Raw genomic sequence first — 12,831 nt, 5'->3', positions numbered from 1 at the left:
CGGAATTTGGGGTGCGGCCTGATTCCAGTGGGACGCTGCCCCGTGAAACCTGGTGTCGGTTGGGGTGTGTGGGGGAGAGGGTGCAGTCGAGTGGTCCGTGTAGATGGGGCGTGACCGGGGGTGTTCCTGGTGAATTCTGCCCATTCCACCTGATTAAAAGGCTCAACTGGACACTCAGAAGCTGAGATCAAGCAATGGGTCTGACGAGGCCTTCGGGATGGCCCTAGACATTATCCAGACCAAGGTACGGTGCCTCACTATTATAAAAGGACTTGTGCCTGAGGTGCCTGAAGGCTGATTTGTGTTCACACTCTGAACATTAACTATGACATTCATTGACAATCGGAGAGAGAGGTTTGGTTGAGTTCTTTATTACTCGGTCACCCACCAACAATGATAAATATTTTTCCCTCTCAGAAAGGGTACATTTCACCACAAACTTCTTCGATATTTAAAAAGAAAAAGAAACCTAAATGAAGGGATGAGACCGCCCCCCACCCCCCAGTGCAGGATACCAGCAAGTTTGGCTACACCAAACTCGGGTTTTAGACACCTGTGGGTTGTAGAAGGGAGGGGAGACTGAGGGAGGGGGGGAGTCCCACAGTTTATGGGGAGAATGAGGGAGGGGAGGAGTCCCACAGTTTATGGGGAGAATGAGGGAGGGGGGGAGTCCCACAGTTCATGGGGAGAAAGAGGGAGGGGAGGAGTCCCACAGTTTGAGGGGAGACTGAGGGAGGGGAGGAGTCCCACAGTTTGAGGGGAGACTGAGGGAGGGGAGGAGTCCCACAGTTTATGGGGAGACTGAGGGAGGGGAGGAGTCCCACAGTTTGAGGGGAGACTGAGGGAGGGGAGGAGTCCCACAGTTTGAGGGGAGACTGAGGGAGGGGAGGAGTCCCACAGTTTGAGGGGAGAAAGAGGGAGGGGAGGAGTCCCACAGTTTGAGGGGAGACTGAGGGAGGGGAGGAGTCCCACAGTTTGAGGGGAGACTGAGGGAGGGGGGGAGTCCCACAGTTTATGGGGAGAATGAGGGAGGGGGGGAGTCCCACAGTTCATGGGGAGAAAGAGGGAGGGGAGGAGTCCCACAGTTTATGGGGAGAATGAGGGAGGGGGGGAGTCCCACAGTTTGAGGGGAGAAAGAGGGAGGGGGGGGGAGTCCCACAGTTTATGGGGAGAATGAGGGAGGGGGGGGAGTCCCACAGTTTATGGGGAGAAAGAGGGAGGGGGGGGAGTCCCACAGTTTATGGGGAGAAAGAGGGAGGGGGGGGAGTCCCACAGTTTATGGGGAGAAAGAGGGAGGGGGGGGAGTCCCACAGTTTATGGGGAGAAAGAGGGAGGGGGGGAGTCCCATAGTTTGAGGGGAGACTGAGGGAGGGGGGGGAGTCCCACAGTTTATGGGGAGAAAGAGGGAGGGGGGGGAGTCCCACAGTTTATGGGGAGACTGAGGGAGGGGGGGAGTCCCATAGTTTGAGGGGAGACTGAGGGAGGGGGGGGAGTCCCACAGTTTATGGGGAGAAAGAGGGAGGGGGGGGAGTCCCACAGTTTGAGGGGAGAAAGAGGGAGGGGAGGAGTCCCACAGTTTATGGGAGACTGAGGGAGGGGGGGAGTCCCATAGTTTGAGGGGAGACTGAGGGAGGGGGGGAGTCCCACAGTTTATGGGGAGACTGAGGGAGGGGAGGAGTCCCATAGTTTGAGGGGAGACTGAGGGAGGGGAGGAGTCCCACAGTTTATGGGGAGACTGAGGGAGGGGGGGAGTCCCACAGTTTGAGGGGAGACTGAGGGAGGGGAGGAGTCCCACAGTTTGAGGGGAGACTGAGGGAGGGGAGGAGTCCCACAGTTTATGGGGAGACTGAGGGAGGGGAGGAGTCCCACAGTTTGAGGGGAGACTGAGGGAGGGGAGGAGTCCCACAGTTTGAGGGGAGAAAGAGGGAGGGGAGGAGTCCCACAGTTTGAGGGGAGACTGAGGGAGGGGAGGAGTCCCACAGTTTGAGGGGAGACTGAGGGAGGGGGGGAGTCCCACAGTTTGAGGGGAGACTGAGGGAGGGGAGGAGTCCCACAGTTTGAGGGGAGACTGGGGGAGGGGAGGAGTCCCACAGTTTGAGGGGAGACTGAGGGAGGGGAGGAGTCCCACAGTTTGAGGGGACTGAGGGAGGGGAGGAGTCCCACAGTTTGAGGGGAGACTGAGGGAGGGGAGGAGTCCCACAGTTTATGGGGAGACTGAGGGAGGGGGGGAGTCCCACAGTTTGAGGGGAGACTGAGGGAGGGGAGGAGTCCCACAGTTTGAGGGGAGACTGAGGGAGGGGGGGAGTCCCACAGTTTATGGGGAGACTGAGGGAGGGGAGGAGTCCCACAGTTTGAGGGGAGACTGAGGGAGGGGAGGAGTCCCACAGTTTATGGGGAGACTGAGGGAGGGGAGGAGTCCCACAGTTTGAGGGGAGACTGAGGGAGGGGAGGAGTCCCACAGTTTGAGGGGAGACTGAGGGAGGGGGGGAGTCCCACAGTTTGAGGGGAGAAAGAGGGAGGGGAGGAGTCCCACAGTTTGAGGGGAGAAAGAGGGAGGGGAGGAGTCCCACAGTTTGAGGGGAGACTGAGGGAGGGGAGGAGTCCCACAGTTTGAGGGGACTGAGGGAGGGGAGGAGTCCCACAGTTTGAGGGGAGAAAGAGGGAGGGGGGGAGTCCCACAGTTTGAGGGGAGAAAGAGGGAGGGGGGGGAGTCCCACAGTTTGAGGGGAGACTGAGGGAGGGGAGGAGTCCCACAGTTTGAGGGGAGACTGAGGGAGGGGAGGAGTCCCACAGTTTGAGGGGAGAAAGAGGGAGGGGGGGGGAGTCCCACAGTTTGAGGGGAGACTGAGGGAGGGGAGGAGTCCCACAGTTTGAGGGGAGACTGAGGGAGGGGAGGAGTCCCACAGTTTGAGGGGAGACAGAGGGAGGGGGGGGAGTCCCACAGTTTGAGGGGAGACAGAGGGAGGGGAGGAGTCCCACATTTTGAGGGGAGACAGAGGGAGGGGAGGAGTCCCACAGTTTGAGGGGAGACTGAGGGAGGGGAGGAGTCTCACAGTTTGAGGGGAGAAAGAGGGAGGGGGGGGAGTCCCACAGTTTGAGGGGAGACAGAGGGAGGGGGGGGAGTCCCACAGTTTGAGGGGAGACTGAGGGAGGGGAGGAGTCCCACAGTTTGAGGGGAGAATGAGGGAGGGGAGAAGTCCCACAGTTTGAGGGGAGAAAGAGGGAGGGGGGGGGAGTCCCACAGTTTGAGGGGAGACAGAGGGAGGGGAGGAGTCCCACAGTTTGAGGGGAGACTGAGGGAGGGGAGGAGTCCCACAGTTTGAGGGGAGACAGAGGGAGGGGAGGAGTCCCACAGTTTGAGGGGAGACTGAGGGAGGGGAGGAGTCCCACAGTTTGAGGGGAGACTGAGGGAGGGGAGGAGTCCCACAGTTTGAGGGGAGACAGAGGGAGGGGGGGGAGTCCCACAGGTTCGAGCCCTGGGTCAGAATGAGTTGGAGTGGGAGACAGTGCGATGGGTCTTGGTTTCAACACAGTGAGGATGGGGGGAGGGCGGTGGTCAGAGAGAGCGTGCGGGAGGGGAGGAGGGAGAGAGAGAGTGCGGGAGGGGGAGGGGGAGGAGGGGGAGAGAGAGTGCGGGAGGGGGAGGGGAGGAGGGGGAGAGAGAGTGCGGGAGGGGGAGGAGGGGGAGAGAGAGTGCGGGAGGGGGAGGGGGAGGAGGGGGAGAGAGAGTGCGGGAGGGGGAGGAGGGGGAGAGAGAGTGCGGGAGGGGGAGGGGGAGGAGGGGGAGAGAGAGTGCGGGAGGGGGAGGAGGGGGAGAGAGAGTGCGGGAGGGGGAGGAGGGGGAGAGAGAGTGCGGGAGGGGGAGGGGGAGGAGGGGGGAGAGAGAGTGCGGGAGGGGGAGGAGGGGGAGAGAGAGTGCGGGAGGGGGAGGGGGAGGAGGGAGAGAGAGAGTGCGGGAGGGGGAGGAGGGGGAGAGAGAGCGTGCGGGAGGGGGAGGGGGAGGAGGGAGAGAGAGAGTGCGGGAGGGGGAGGGGGAGGAGGGGGGAGAGAGAGTGCGGGAGGGGGAGGGGGAGGAGGGGGAGAGAGAGTGCGGGAGGGGGAGGGGGAGGAGGGGGAGAGAGAGTGCGGGAGGGGGAGGGGGAGGAGGGGGAGAGAGTGTGCGGGAGGGGGAGGAGGGAGAGAGAGAGTGCGGGAGGGGGAGGAGGGGGAGAGAGAGTGCGGGAGGGGGAGGGGGAGGAGGGAGAGAGAGAGTGCGGGAGGGGGAGGGGGAGGAGGGGGAGAGAGTGTGCGGGAGGGGGAGGAGGGAGAGAGAGAGTGCGGGAGGGGGAGGAGGGGGAGAACTGAGCAGGGTCGGATCGATTATGAGAGACAGGAAAGTTTATGACAGCGACTGATCAGCGGTGAGTTACATTAAAACATGGAGCTTATTAGACATTCGATCCCGTTACTGTAAAGACCAGCGATACAAATTAAACTCAGTTCCAAACAAGAAAAAGCTTTCTCTTCCTTCCGTGCAGCCTGTTGTTGGACAGTACGGATGCTCGGGAGGGAGTCTTTCCACATGTGCTGTAGGCAGTGATGGTCCATTCGATGTGTGACGCAGGGTGCTCTCCTGTGTCCATCCCTTTTAAACCCGTCCGCAGTAACCAAGTGAACTTAATAATCTGATTCAGAAACAAAACAGCATTTTGCTTGTTTAAAAGGAGCTCGTTCACACAATGATGCATCCCAATCACCGGTTAAATGTCTCTGTTTCGCTCACCATCCACCCTGTGCCTTGTCTGAGATGAAATGCCAACTTGGGTTGGACCAAGGGGTAACTTTGTGCCAACGGCCTCGGGGATCTGGGCTGAGACTGGTCCAAACCCAGTTCACACTGGGAGTCTTGCAGTCAGCAGGCTGACCATTTTATTGGCCTGGATTAGGGTTTGAACTCAAGTCCCAAAGGTGAAAGGTCACCTGCAGCACCCAATGGCCAAGTAGTCAGCTTTTGAGTCTCTGCTTGTTCTGAAATGAAGAATAAACGCGAGGATAGTCCAGGAAGACCAGGGAGATACCTGTATACTGATCGGTGTCTCTCAGCCCCTCTCCCTCGGGGAGATACCTGTATACTGATCGGTGTCTCAGCCCCTCTCCCTCAGGGAGATACCTGTATACTGATCGGTGCCTCTCAGCCCCTCTCCCTCGGGGAGATATCTGAATATTGATCGGTGTCTCAGCCCCTCTCCCTCAGGGAGATACCTGTATACTGATCGGTGTCTCAGCCCCTCTCCCTCAGGGAGATATCTGAATATTGTTTGGTGTCTCTCAGCCCCTCTCCCTCAGGGAGCTATCTGTATACTGATCGATGTCTCAGCCCCTCTCCCTCGGGGAGATATCTGAATATTGACTGGTGTCTCCTAGCCCCCTCCCTTGGAGGCCAATCATCTCAGCCCCAGGACATTGCTGCAGGAGTTCCTCAGGGCAGTGTCCTAGGCCCAACCATCTTCAGCTGCTTCATCAATGACCTTCCCTCCTTCATAAGGACAGAAATGGGGATGTTCGCTGATGATTGCACGGTGTTCAGTTCCATTTGCAACCCCTCAGATAATGAAGCAGTCCGTGCCCGCATGCAGCAAGACCTGGACAACATCCAGGCTTGGGCTCATAAGTGGCAAGTAACATTCGCACCAGACAAGTGCCAGGCAATGACCATCTCCATCAAGAGAGAGTCTAACCACCTCCCCTTGACATTCAACGGCATTACCATCGCCGAATCCCCCACCATCAACATCCTGGGGGTCACCATTGACCAGGAACTTAACTGGACCAGCCACATAAATACTGTGGCTACAAGAGCAGGTCAGAGGCTGGGTATTCTGCGGTGAGTGACTCACCTCCTGACTCATAAGAACATAAGAACATAAGAAATAGGAGCAGGAGTAGGCCAATCGGCCCCTCGAGCCTGCTCCGCCATTCAATAAGATCATGGCTGATCTGATCCTAACCTCAAATCTAAATTCATGTCCAATTTCCTGCCCGCTCCCCGTAACCCCTAATTCCCTTTACTTCTAGGAAACTGTCTATTTCAGTTTTAAATTTATTTAATGACGTAGCTTCCACAGCTTCCTGGGGCAGCAAATTCCACAGACCTACTACCCTCTGAGTGAAGAAGTTTCTCCTCATCTCAGTTTTGAAAGAGCAGCCCCTTATTCTAAGATTATGCCCCCTAGTTTTAGTTTCACCCATCCTTGGGAACATCCTTACCGCATCCACCCGATCAAGCCCCTTCACAATCTTATATGTTTCAATAAGATCGCCTCTCATTCTTCTGAACTCCAATGAGTAGAGTCCCAATCTACTCAACCTCTCCTCATATGTCCACCCCCTTATCCCCGGGATTAACCGAGTGAACCTTCTTTGTACTGCCTCAAGAGCAAGTATGTCTTTTCTTAAGTATGGACACCAAAACTGTATGCAGTATTCCAGGTGCGGTCTCACCAATACCTTAAATAACTGCAGCAATACCTCCCTGTTTTTATATTCTATCCCCCTAGCAATAAAAGCCAACATTCCGTTGGCCTTCTTGATCACCTGCTGCACCTGCAAACTAACTTTTTGATTTTCTTGCACTCGGACCCCCAGATCCCTTTGTACTGCAGTACTTTCCAGTTGCTCGCCATTAAGATAATAACTTGCTCTCCGATTTTTCCTGCCATAGTGCATAACCTCACATTTTCCAATATTGTATTGCATCTGCCAAATCTCCGCCCACTCACCCAGCCTGTCTATATCCCCTTGTAGGTTTTTTATGTCCTCCTCACTCTCTACTTTCCCTCCCATCTTTGTATCATCTGCAAACTTTGATATGTTACACTCGGTCCCCTCCTCCAAATCATTAATATAGATTGTAAAGAGTTGGGGACCCAGCACCGACCCCTGCGGAACACCACTGGCTACAGGTTGCCAGTCCGAGAATGTACCATTTATCCCAACTCTCTGCTTCCTGTTAGATAACCAATCCTCCACCCATGCCAGAATATTACCCCCAATCCAGTGATTCTTTATCTTGAGCAATAATCTTTTATGTGGCACCTTGTCGAATGCCTTCTGGAAATCCAAATACACTACGTCCACTGGTTCCCCTTTATCCACCCTGTACGTTATGTCCTCAAAGAACTCAAGCAAATTTGTCAGACATGACTTCCCCTTTGTAAAGCCATGCTGACTTTGTCCTATTAAATTATGTTTATCCAAATGTTCTGCTACTGTCTCCTTAATAATAGACTCCAAAATTTTACCCACCACAGATGTTAGGCTAACTGGTCTATAATTTCCAGCCTTCTGCCTACTACCCTTTTTAAATAAGGGTGTTACATTGGCAATTTTCCAATCTGCCGGGACCTTTGCCGAGTCCAGAGAATTTTGGAAAATTATTACCAAAGCATCCACAATCCCTACTGCCACTTCCCTCAAGACCCTAGGATGTAAGCCATCAGGTCCAGGGGATTTATCCGCCTTGAGTCCCATTAATTTACTGAGTACCAATTCCTTAGTGATTTTAATCGTATTTAGCTCCTCCCCCCTCGAGCCCCCTGTTTGTCCAGTGTTGGGATAGCACTGGACAAAGCCTTTCCACCCTCTACAAGGCACAAGTCAGGAGTGTGATGGAATACTCTCCACTTGCCTGGATGAGTGCAGCTCCAACAACACTCAAGAAGCTCGACACCATCCAGGACAAAGCAGCCCGCTTGATTGACACTCCATCCACCACCCTAAACATTCACTCCCTTCACCACCGGCGCACTGTGGCTGCAGTGTGTACCATCCACAGGATGCACTGCAGCAACTCGCCAAGGCTTCTTCGACAGCACCTCCCAAACCCGTGACCTCCACCACCTAGAAGGACAAGGGCAGCAGGCACATGGGAACAACACCACCTGCACGTTCCCCTCCAAGTCACACACCATCCCGACTTGGAAATATATCGCCGTTCCTTCATCGTCGCTGGGTCAAAATCCTGGAACTCCCTTCCTAACAGCACTGTGGGAGAACCTTCACCACACGGACTGCAGCGGTTCAAGAAGGCAGCTCACCACCACCTTCTCAAGGGCAATTAGGGATGGGCAATAAATGCTGGCCTGGCCAGCGACGCCCACATCCCATGAACAAATAAAAAAAATAGAATATCTGAATATTGACTGGTGTCTCTCATTCTCTTCTCCCTCAGGGGGAGATCTATACACTGACTGGTGTCTCAGTCCCCTCTCTCTCAGGGGGAGATCTATACACTGACTGGTGTCTCAGTCCCCTCTCTCTCAGGGGGAGATCTATACACTGACTGGTGTCTCAGTCCCCTCTCTCTCAGGGGGGAGATCTATACACTGACTGGTGTCCCTCAGTCTCTCTGTCCCTCAGAGATATTTGTATTGGTTGCCGTGTTGCCTACATTACAACAGTGACTACATTTCAAAAGTACTTCATTGGCTGTGAAGCACTTTGGGACGTCCGGAGGTTGTGAAAGGCGCTATATAAATGCAAGTTCTTTAGCAACAGTTCATGTATAAAGTGGAATATTTTGCTTCTTACTGGATCTTGATTGTGTTCTGATGGATTTGCCCTTTGGACCAATTATACTACTGACCACTCGTGTCACAGCTCCACTGGTCGGAACAGAATCCCTGGAATAGAATCGATAAAACACAATGACATGGGGCAAACATTGCACCACAGTAAATATTCGGGTATTCATGAATTAGAATGTAAGAGCACGTTCGTATATCAATAGATATTTGGGATATTTGGTGCCGAAGACCGATTGCTCATTATGTACCCTGACCGAGGCAAAAAACCAGCCTGCCCCACACCATTCAGTAGCTTCGCAACCCAGGGGTGGTGGGTTCAGACCCCACCCTGGCAAGCTGTGAAATTCAATGGAATAAATCTTCTAATTTGTGGGTTGGTGTCAGAAAAAAGGACCATGTTGTAAAAACCCAACTGATGTCCTTTAGGGAAGGAAACCTGCCGTCCTTACCCGGCCTGGGCATACAAGTGACTCCAGACCCCACACCACGTTGTACACTCTGAATGCTCTCAGCATTAACAGGGATGGGCTATAAATGCTGCTTTGCTGGTATCGCCCATATCCCGAGAATAAGCGCAGAAAAAAAATGGATGGAAAACATGGGGAGGCTGCGTAACAGGCCCGGAGTGGGTTAGGATGGCCGGTCTCCTTCCCTCTTCCGCCCAATATTCCCACACACAGTCCCTTTGTGCTGAGCTTTGAGCAAAGTGGGAGATTTACCCTCCAAATCCTCCTGAATCTGGTTCAGAAGATCAGCTGAAGTAGTGCCCTCAGGCCATGTAATCTTATCACTGTAGAATACCAATCCAACCATCTCCCCATTCAATCTCTTCCTCGGATGAGCCCAATGCCCTGCCTGGTCCCAGTTGTTGATTAGCTTCTGTGTCACAAGATAATTCCTGACATTTGCCCTAAATTTCAGAACCCTTGACCGGGCCCTCTTTTCCTTGCGGCCTCTTTATTCCCACGGCCACCATTTTTGATATTCTCTACAAATGTGGGGCTCGTCTTTACAAGCCCCCATCCACAGGTCAGGCGGGGCTCATTGGGTAGCACTCTCTCGCTACTGAGTCATGAAGGTCATGGGGTCAAGACCCACTCCAGAGACTTGAGCACAAAATCCAAGCTGACGCTGCAGTGCTGCACTGTCGGGGGGTCAGTGCTAAGGGAGCGCCGCACTGTCGGAGGGTCAGTACTGAGGGAGCGCCGCACTGTCGGAGGGTCAGTGCTGAGGGAGCGCCGCACTGTCGGAGGGTCAGTACTGAGGGAGCGCCGCACTGTCGGAGGGTCAGTGCTGAGGGAGCGCCGCACTGTCGGAGGGTCAGTGCTGAGGGAGCGCCGCACTGTCGGAGGGTCAGTGCTGAGGGAGCGCCGCACTGTCGGAGGGTCAGTACTGAGGGAGTGCTGCACTGTCGGAGGGTCAGTACCGAGGGAGCGCCGCACTGTCGGAGGGTCAGTGCCGAGGGAGCGCCGCACTGTCGGAGGGTCAGTGCCGAGGGAGCGCCGCACTGTCGGAGGGTCAGTGCCGAGGGAGCGCCGCACTGTCGGAGGGTCAGTACTGAGGGAGTGCTGCACTGTCGGAGGGTCAGTGCCGAGGGAGCGCCGCACTGTCGGAGGGTCAGTACTGAGGGAGTGCTGCACTGTCGGAGGGTCAGTACTGAGGGAGCGCCGCACTGTCGGAGGGTCAGTACTGAGGGAGTGCTGCACTGTCGGAGGGTCAGTACTGAGGGAGCGCCGCACTGTCGGAGGGTCAGTGCCGAGGGAGCGCCGCACTGTCGGAGGGTCAGTGCCGAGGGAGCGCCGCACTGTCGGAGGGTCAGTGCCGAGGGAGCGCCGCACTGTCGGAGGGTCAGTACTGAGGGAGTGCTGCACTGTCGGAGGGTCAGTACTGAGGAAGCACTGCACTGTCGGAGGGTCAGTACTGAGGGAGCGCCGCACTGTCGGAGGGTCAGTACTGAGGGAGCGCCGCACTGTCGGAGGGTCAGTACTGAGGGAGCGCCGCACTTTCGGAGATGTCGTCTTTGGGATGAGATGTTAAACCGAGGCCCTGTCTGCCCTCTCAGGTGGATGTAAACGATCCCATGCCCACTATTTGAAGAAGAGCAGGGGAGATCTCCCCAGTGTCCTGGCCAATATCTATTCCCCAACCAACATCACTAAAACAGATTATCTGGTCATTGTCCCATTGCTGTTTGTGGGATCTTGCTGTGCACAAATTGGCTGCCACATTTCCTACATTACAATTGTGACTACACTTCAGAAAAAAGTACTTCATTGGCTGTAAAGCGCTTTGGGACGTCCTGAGATGGTGAAAGGTGCTGTAGAAATACAAGTTCTTTTTTCTGTGTTATATTTGATTGAGTTTTTTGAAGGGGTAACCAAGAGGATAGATGAGGGCTGTGCAGTAGACGTGGTCTACATGGACTTCAGCAAAGCATTTGACAAGGTACCGCATGGTAGGTTGTTACATAAGGTTAAATCTCATGGGATCCAAGGTGAGGTAGCCAATTGGATACAAAATTGGCTTGACGACAGAAGACAGAGGGTGGTTGTAGAGGGTTGTTTTTCAAACTGGAGGCCTGTGTCCAGCGGTGTGCCTCAGGGATCGGTGCTGGGTCCGCTGTTATTTGTTATTTATATTAATGATTTGGATGAGAATTTAGGAGGCATGGTTAGTAAGTTTGCAGATGACACCAAGATTGGTGGCATTGTGGACAGTGAAGAAGGTTATCTGGGATTGCAACGGGATCTTGATCAATTGGGCCAGTGGGCCGATGAATGGCAGATGGAGTTTAATTTAGATAAATGTGAGGTGATGCATTTTGGTAGATCGAATCGGGCCAGGACCTACTCCGTTAATGGTTGGGCGTTGGGGAGAGTTATAGAACAAAGAGATCTAGGAGTACAGATTCATAGCTCCTTGAAAGTGGAGTCACAGGTGGATAGGGTGGTGAAGAAGGCATTCGGCATGCTTGGTTTCATTGGTCAGAATATTGAATGCAGGAGTTGGGATGTCTTGTTGAAGTTATACAGGGCATTGGTGAGGCCACACTTGGAGTACTGTGTACAGTTCTGGTCACCCTATTATAGAAAGGATATTATTAAACTAGAAAGAGTGCAGAAAAGATTTACTAGGATGCTACCGGGACTTGATGGTTTGACTTACAGGGAGAGGTTAGACAGACTGGGACTTTTTTCCCTGGAGAGTAGGAGGTTAAGGGGTGATCTTATAGAAGTCTATAAAATAATGAGGGGCATAGATAAGGTCGATAGTCAAAATCTTTTCCCAAAGGTAGGGGAGTCTATAACGAGGGGGCACAGATTTAAGGTGAGAGGGGAGAGATACAAAAGGGTCCAGAGGGGCAATTTTTTCACTCAAAGGGTGGTGAGTGTCTGGAACGAGCTGCCAGAGGCAGTAGTAGAGGCGGGTACAATTTTGTCTTTTAAAAAGCATTTGGACAGTTACATGGGTAAGATGGGTATCGAGGGATATGGGCCAAGTGCAGGCAATTGGGACTAGCTTAGTGGTATAAACTGGGCGACATGGACACGTTGGGCCGAAGGGCCTGTTTCCATGTTGTAACTTCTATGATTCTATGATTCTATGATTCTATTCACCTCTCTTCCTCTCCATCCAGCAGCTTCCTGTAGGTGGCGATCTCCATGTCCAGGGCCATCGTGGTGTTCAGCAGATCCTGGTGCTCCCGCATCTGCTCGGCCATGTCCCTCTTGGCCGTGCGCAGGGCCTCCTGTAACTTGCTGATGTGGTTCTTGGCCTCATCGATGGCTATCTGACCCCGGTCCTCCGCCTCCGTGATACTCGACTCCAGGGAGGTGCGCTGCGCCCAGGGAAACAGAAAGAACATGCGTTCATTAGGGGCCCTGGGGTCTCCCCGGGATAACGGGGTCACGGGGTCTCCCTGGAGCGGGGCCCCGGGGTCTCCCCGGGATAACGGGGCCCCGGGGTCTCCCCGGGATAACGGGGTCACGGGGTCTCCCCGGGATAACGGGACCACGGGGTCTCCCCGGGATAACGGGGCCACGGGGTCTCCCCGGGATAACGGGGCCACGGGGTCTCCCCGGGATAACGGGGCCCTGGGGTCTCCCCGGGATAACGGGGTCACGGGGTCTCCCCGGGATAACGGGGCCCCGGGGTCTCCCCGGGATAACGGGGCCCTGGGGTCTCCCCGGGATAACGGGGCCACGGGGTCTCCCCGGGATAACGGGGCCCTGGGGTCTCCCCGGGATAACGGGGTCACGGGGTCTCC

The 12,831-nt window shown here is 54.7% G+C and overlaps 1 protein-coding gene across 1 annotated transcript in view; it reads right to left on the bottom strand.

Moving 5' to 3' along the window:
- Positions 1-4,206: 4,206 nt before the first annotated feature.
- LOC137323463 (keratin, type II cytoskeletal 8-like) overlaps positions 4,207-12,831 on the bottom strand; it is a 27,920-nt gene continuing 19,295 nt past the window's right edge. Inside the window, exons 6-8 of the mRNA XM_067986955.1 lie at positions 12,182-12,402; positions 8,569-8,660; positions 4,207-4,664 (exon numbers count right to left, since the gene is read on the bottom strand). Of these exons, the coding sequence (XP_067843056.1) occupies positions 4,657-4,664; positions 8,569-8,660; positions 12,182-12,402 (321 nt within the window). The 3' untranslated portion in view covers positions 4,207-4,656. The remainder of the gene's footprint in view (positions 4,665-8,568; positions 8,661-12,181; positions 12,403-12,831) is intronic.

The sequence above is a fragment of the Heptranchias perlo genome, chromosome 7 (genome assembly GCF_035084215.1).
Source record: "Heptranchias perlo isolate sHepPer1 chromosome 7, sHepPer1.hap1, whole genome shotgun sequence".
In the NCBI taxonomy this organism is placed as follows: Eukaryota; Metazoa; Chordata; class Chondrichthyes; order Hexanchiformes; family Hexanchidae; genus Heptranchias; species Heptranchias perlo.
Note: the sequence above shows the minus strand (reverse complement) of the source record. Positions and strands in the feature narration are given on the sequence as shown.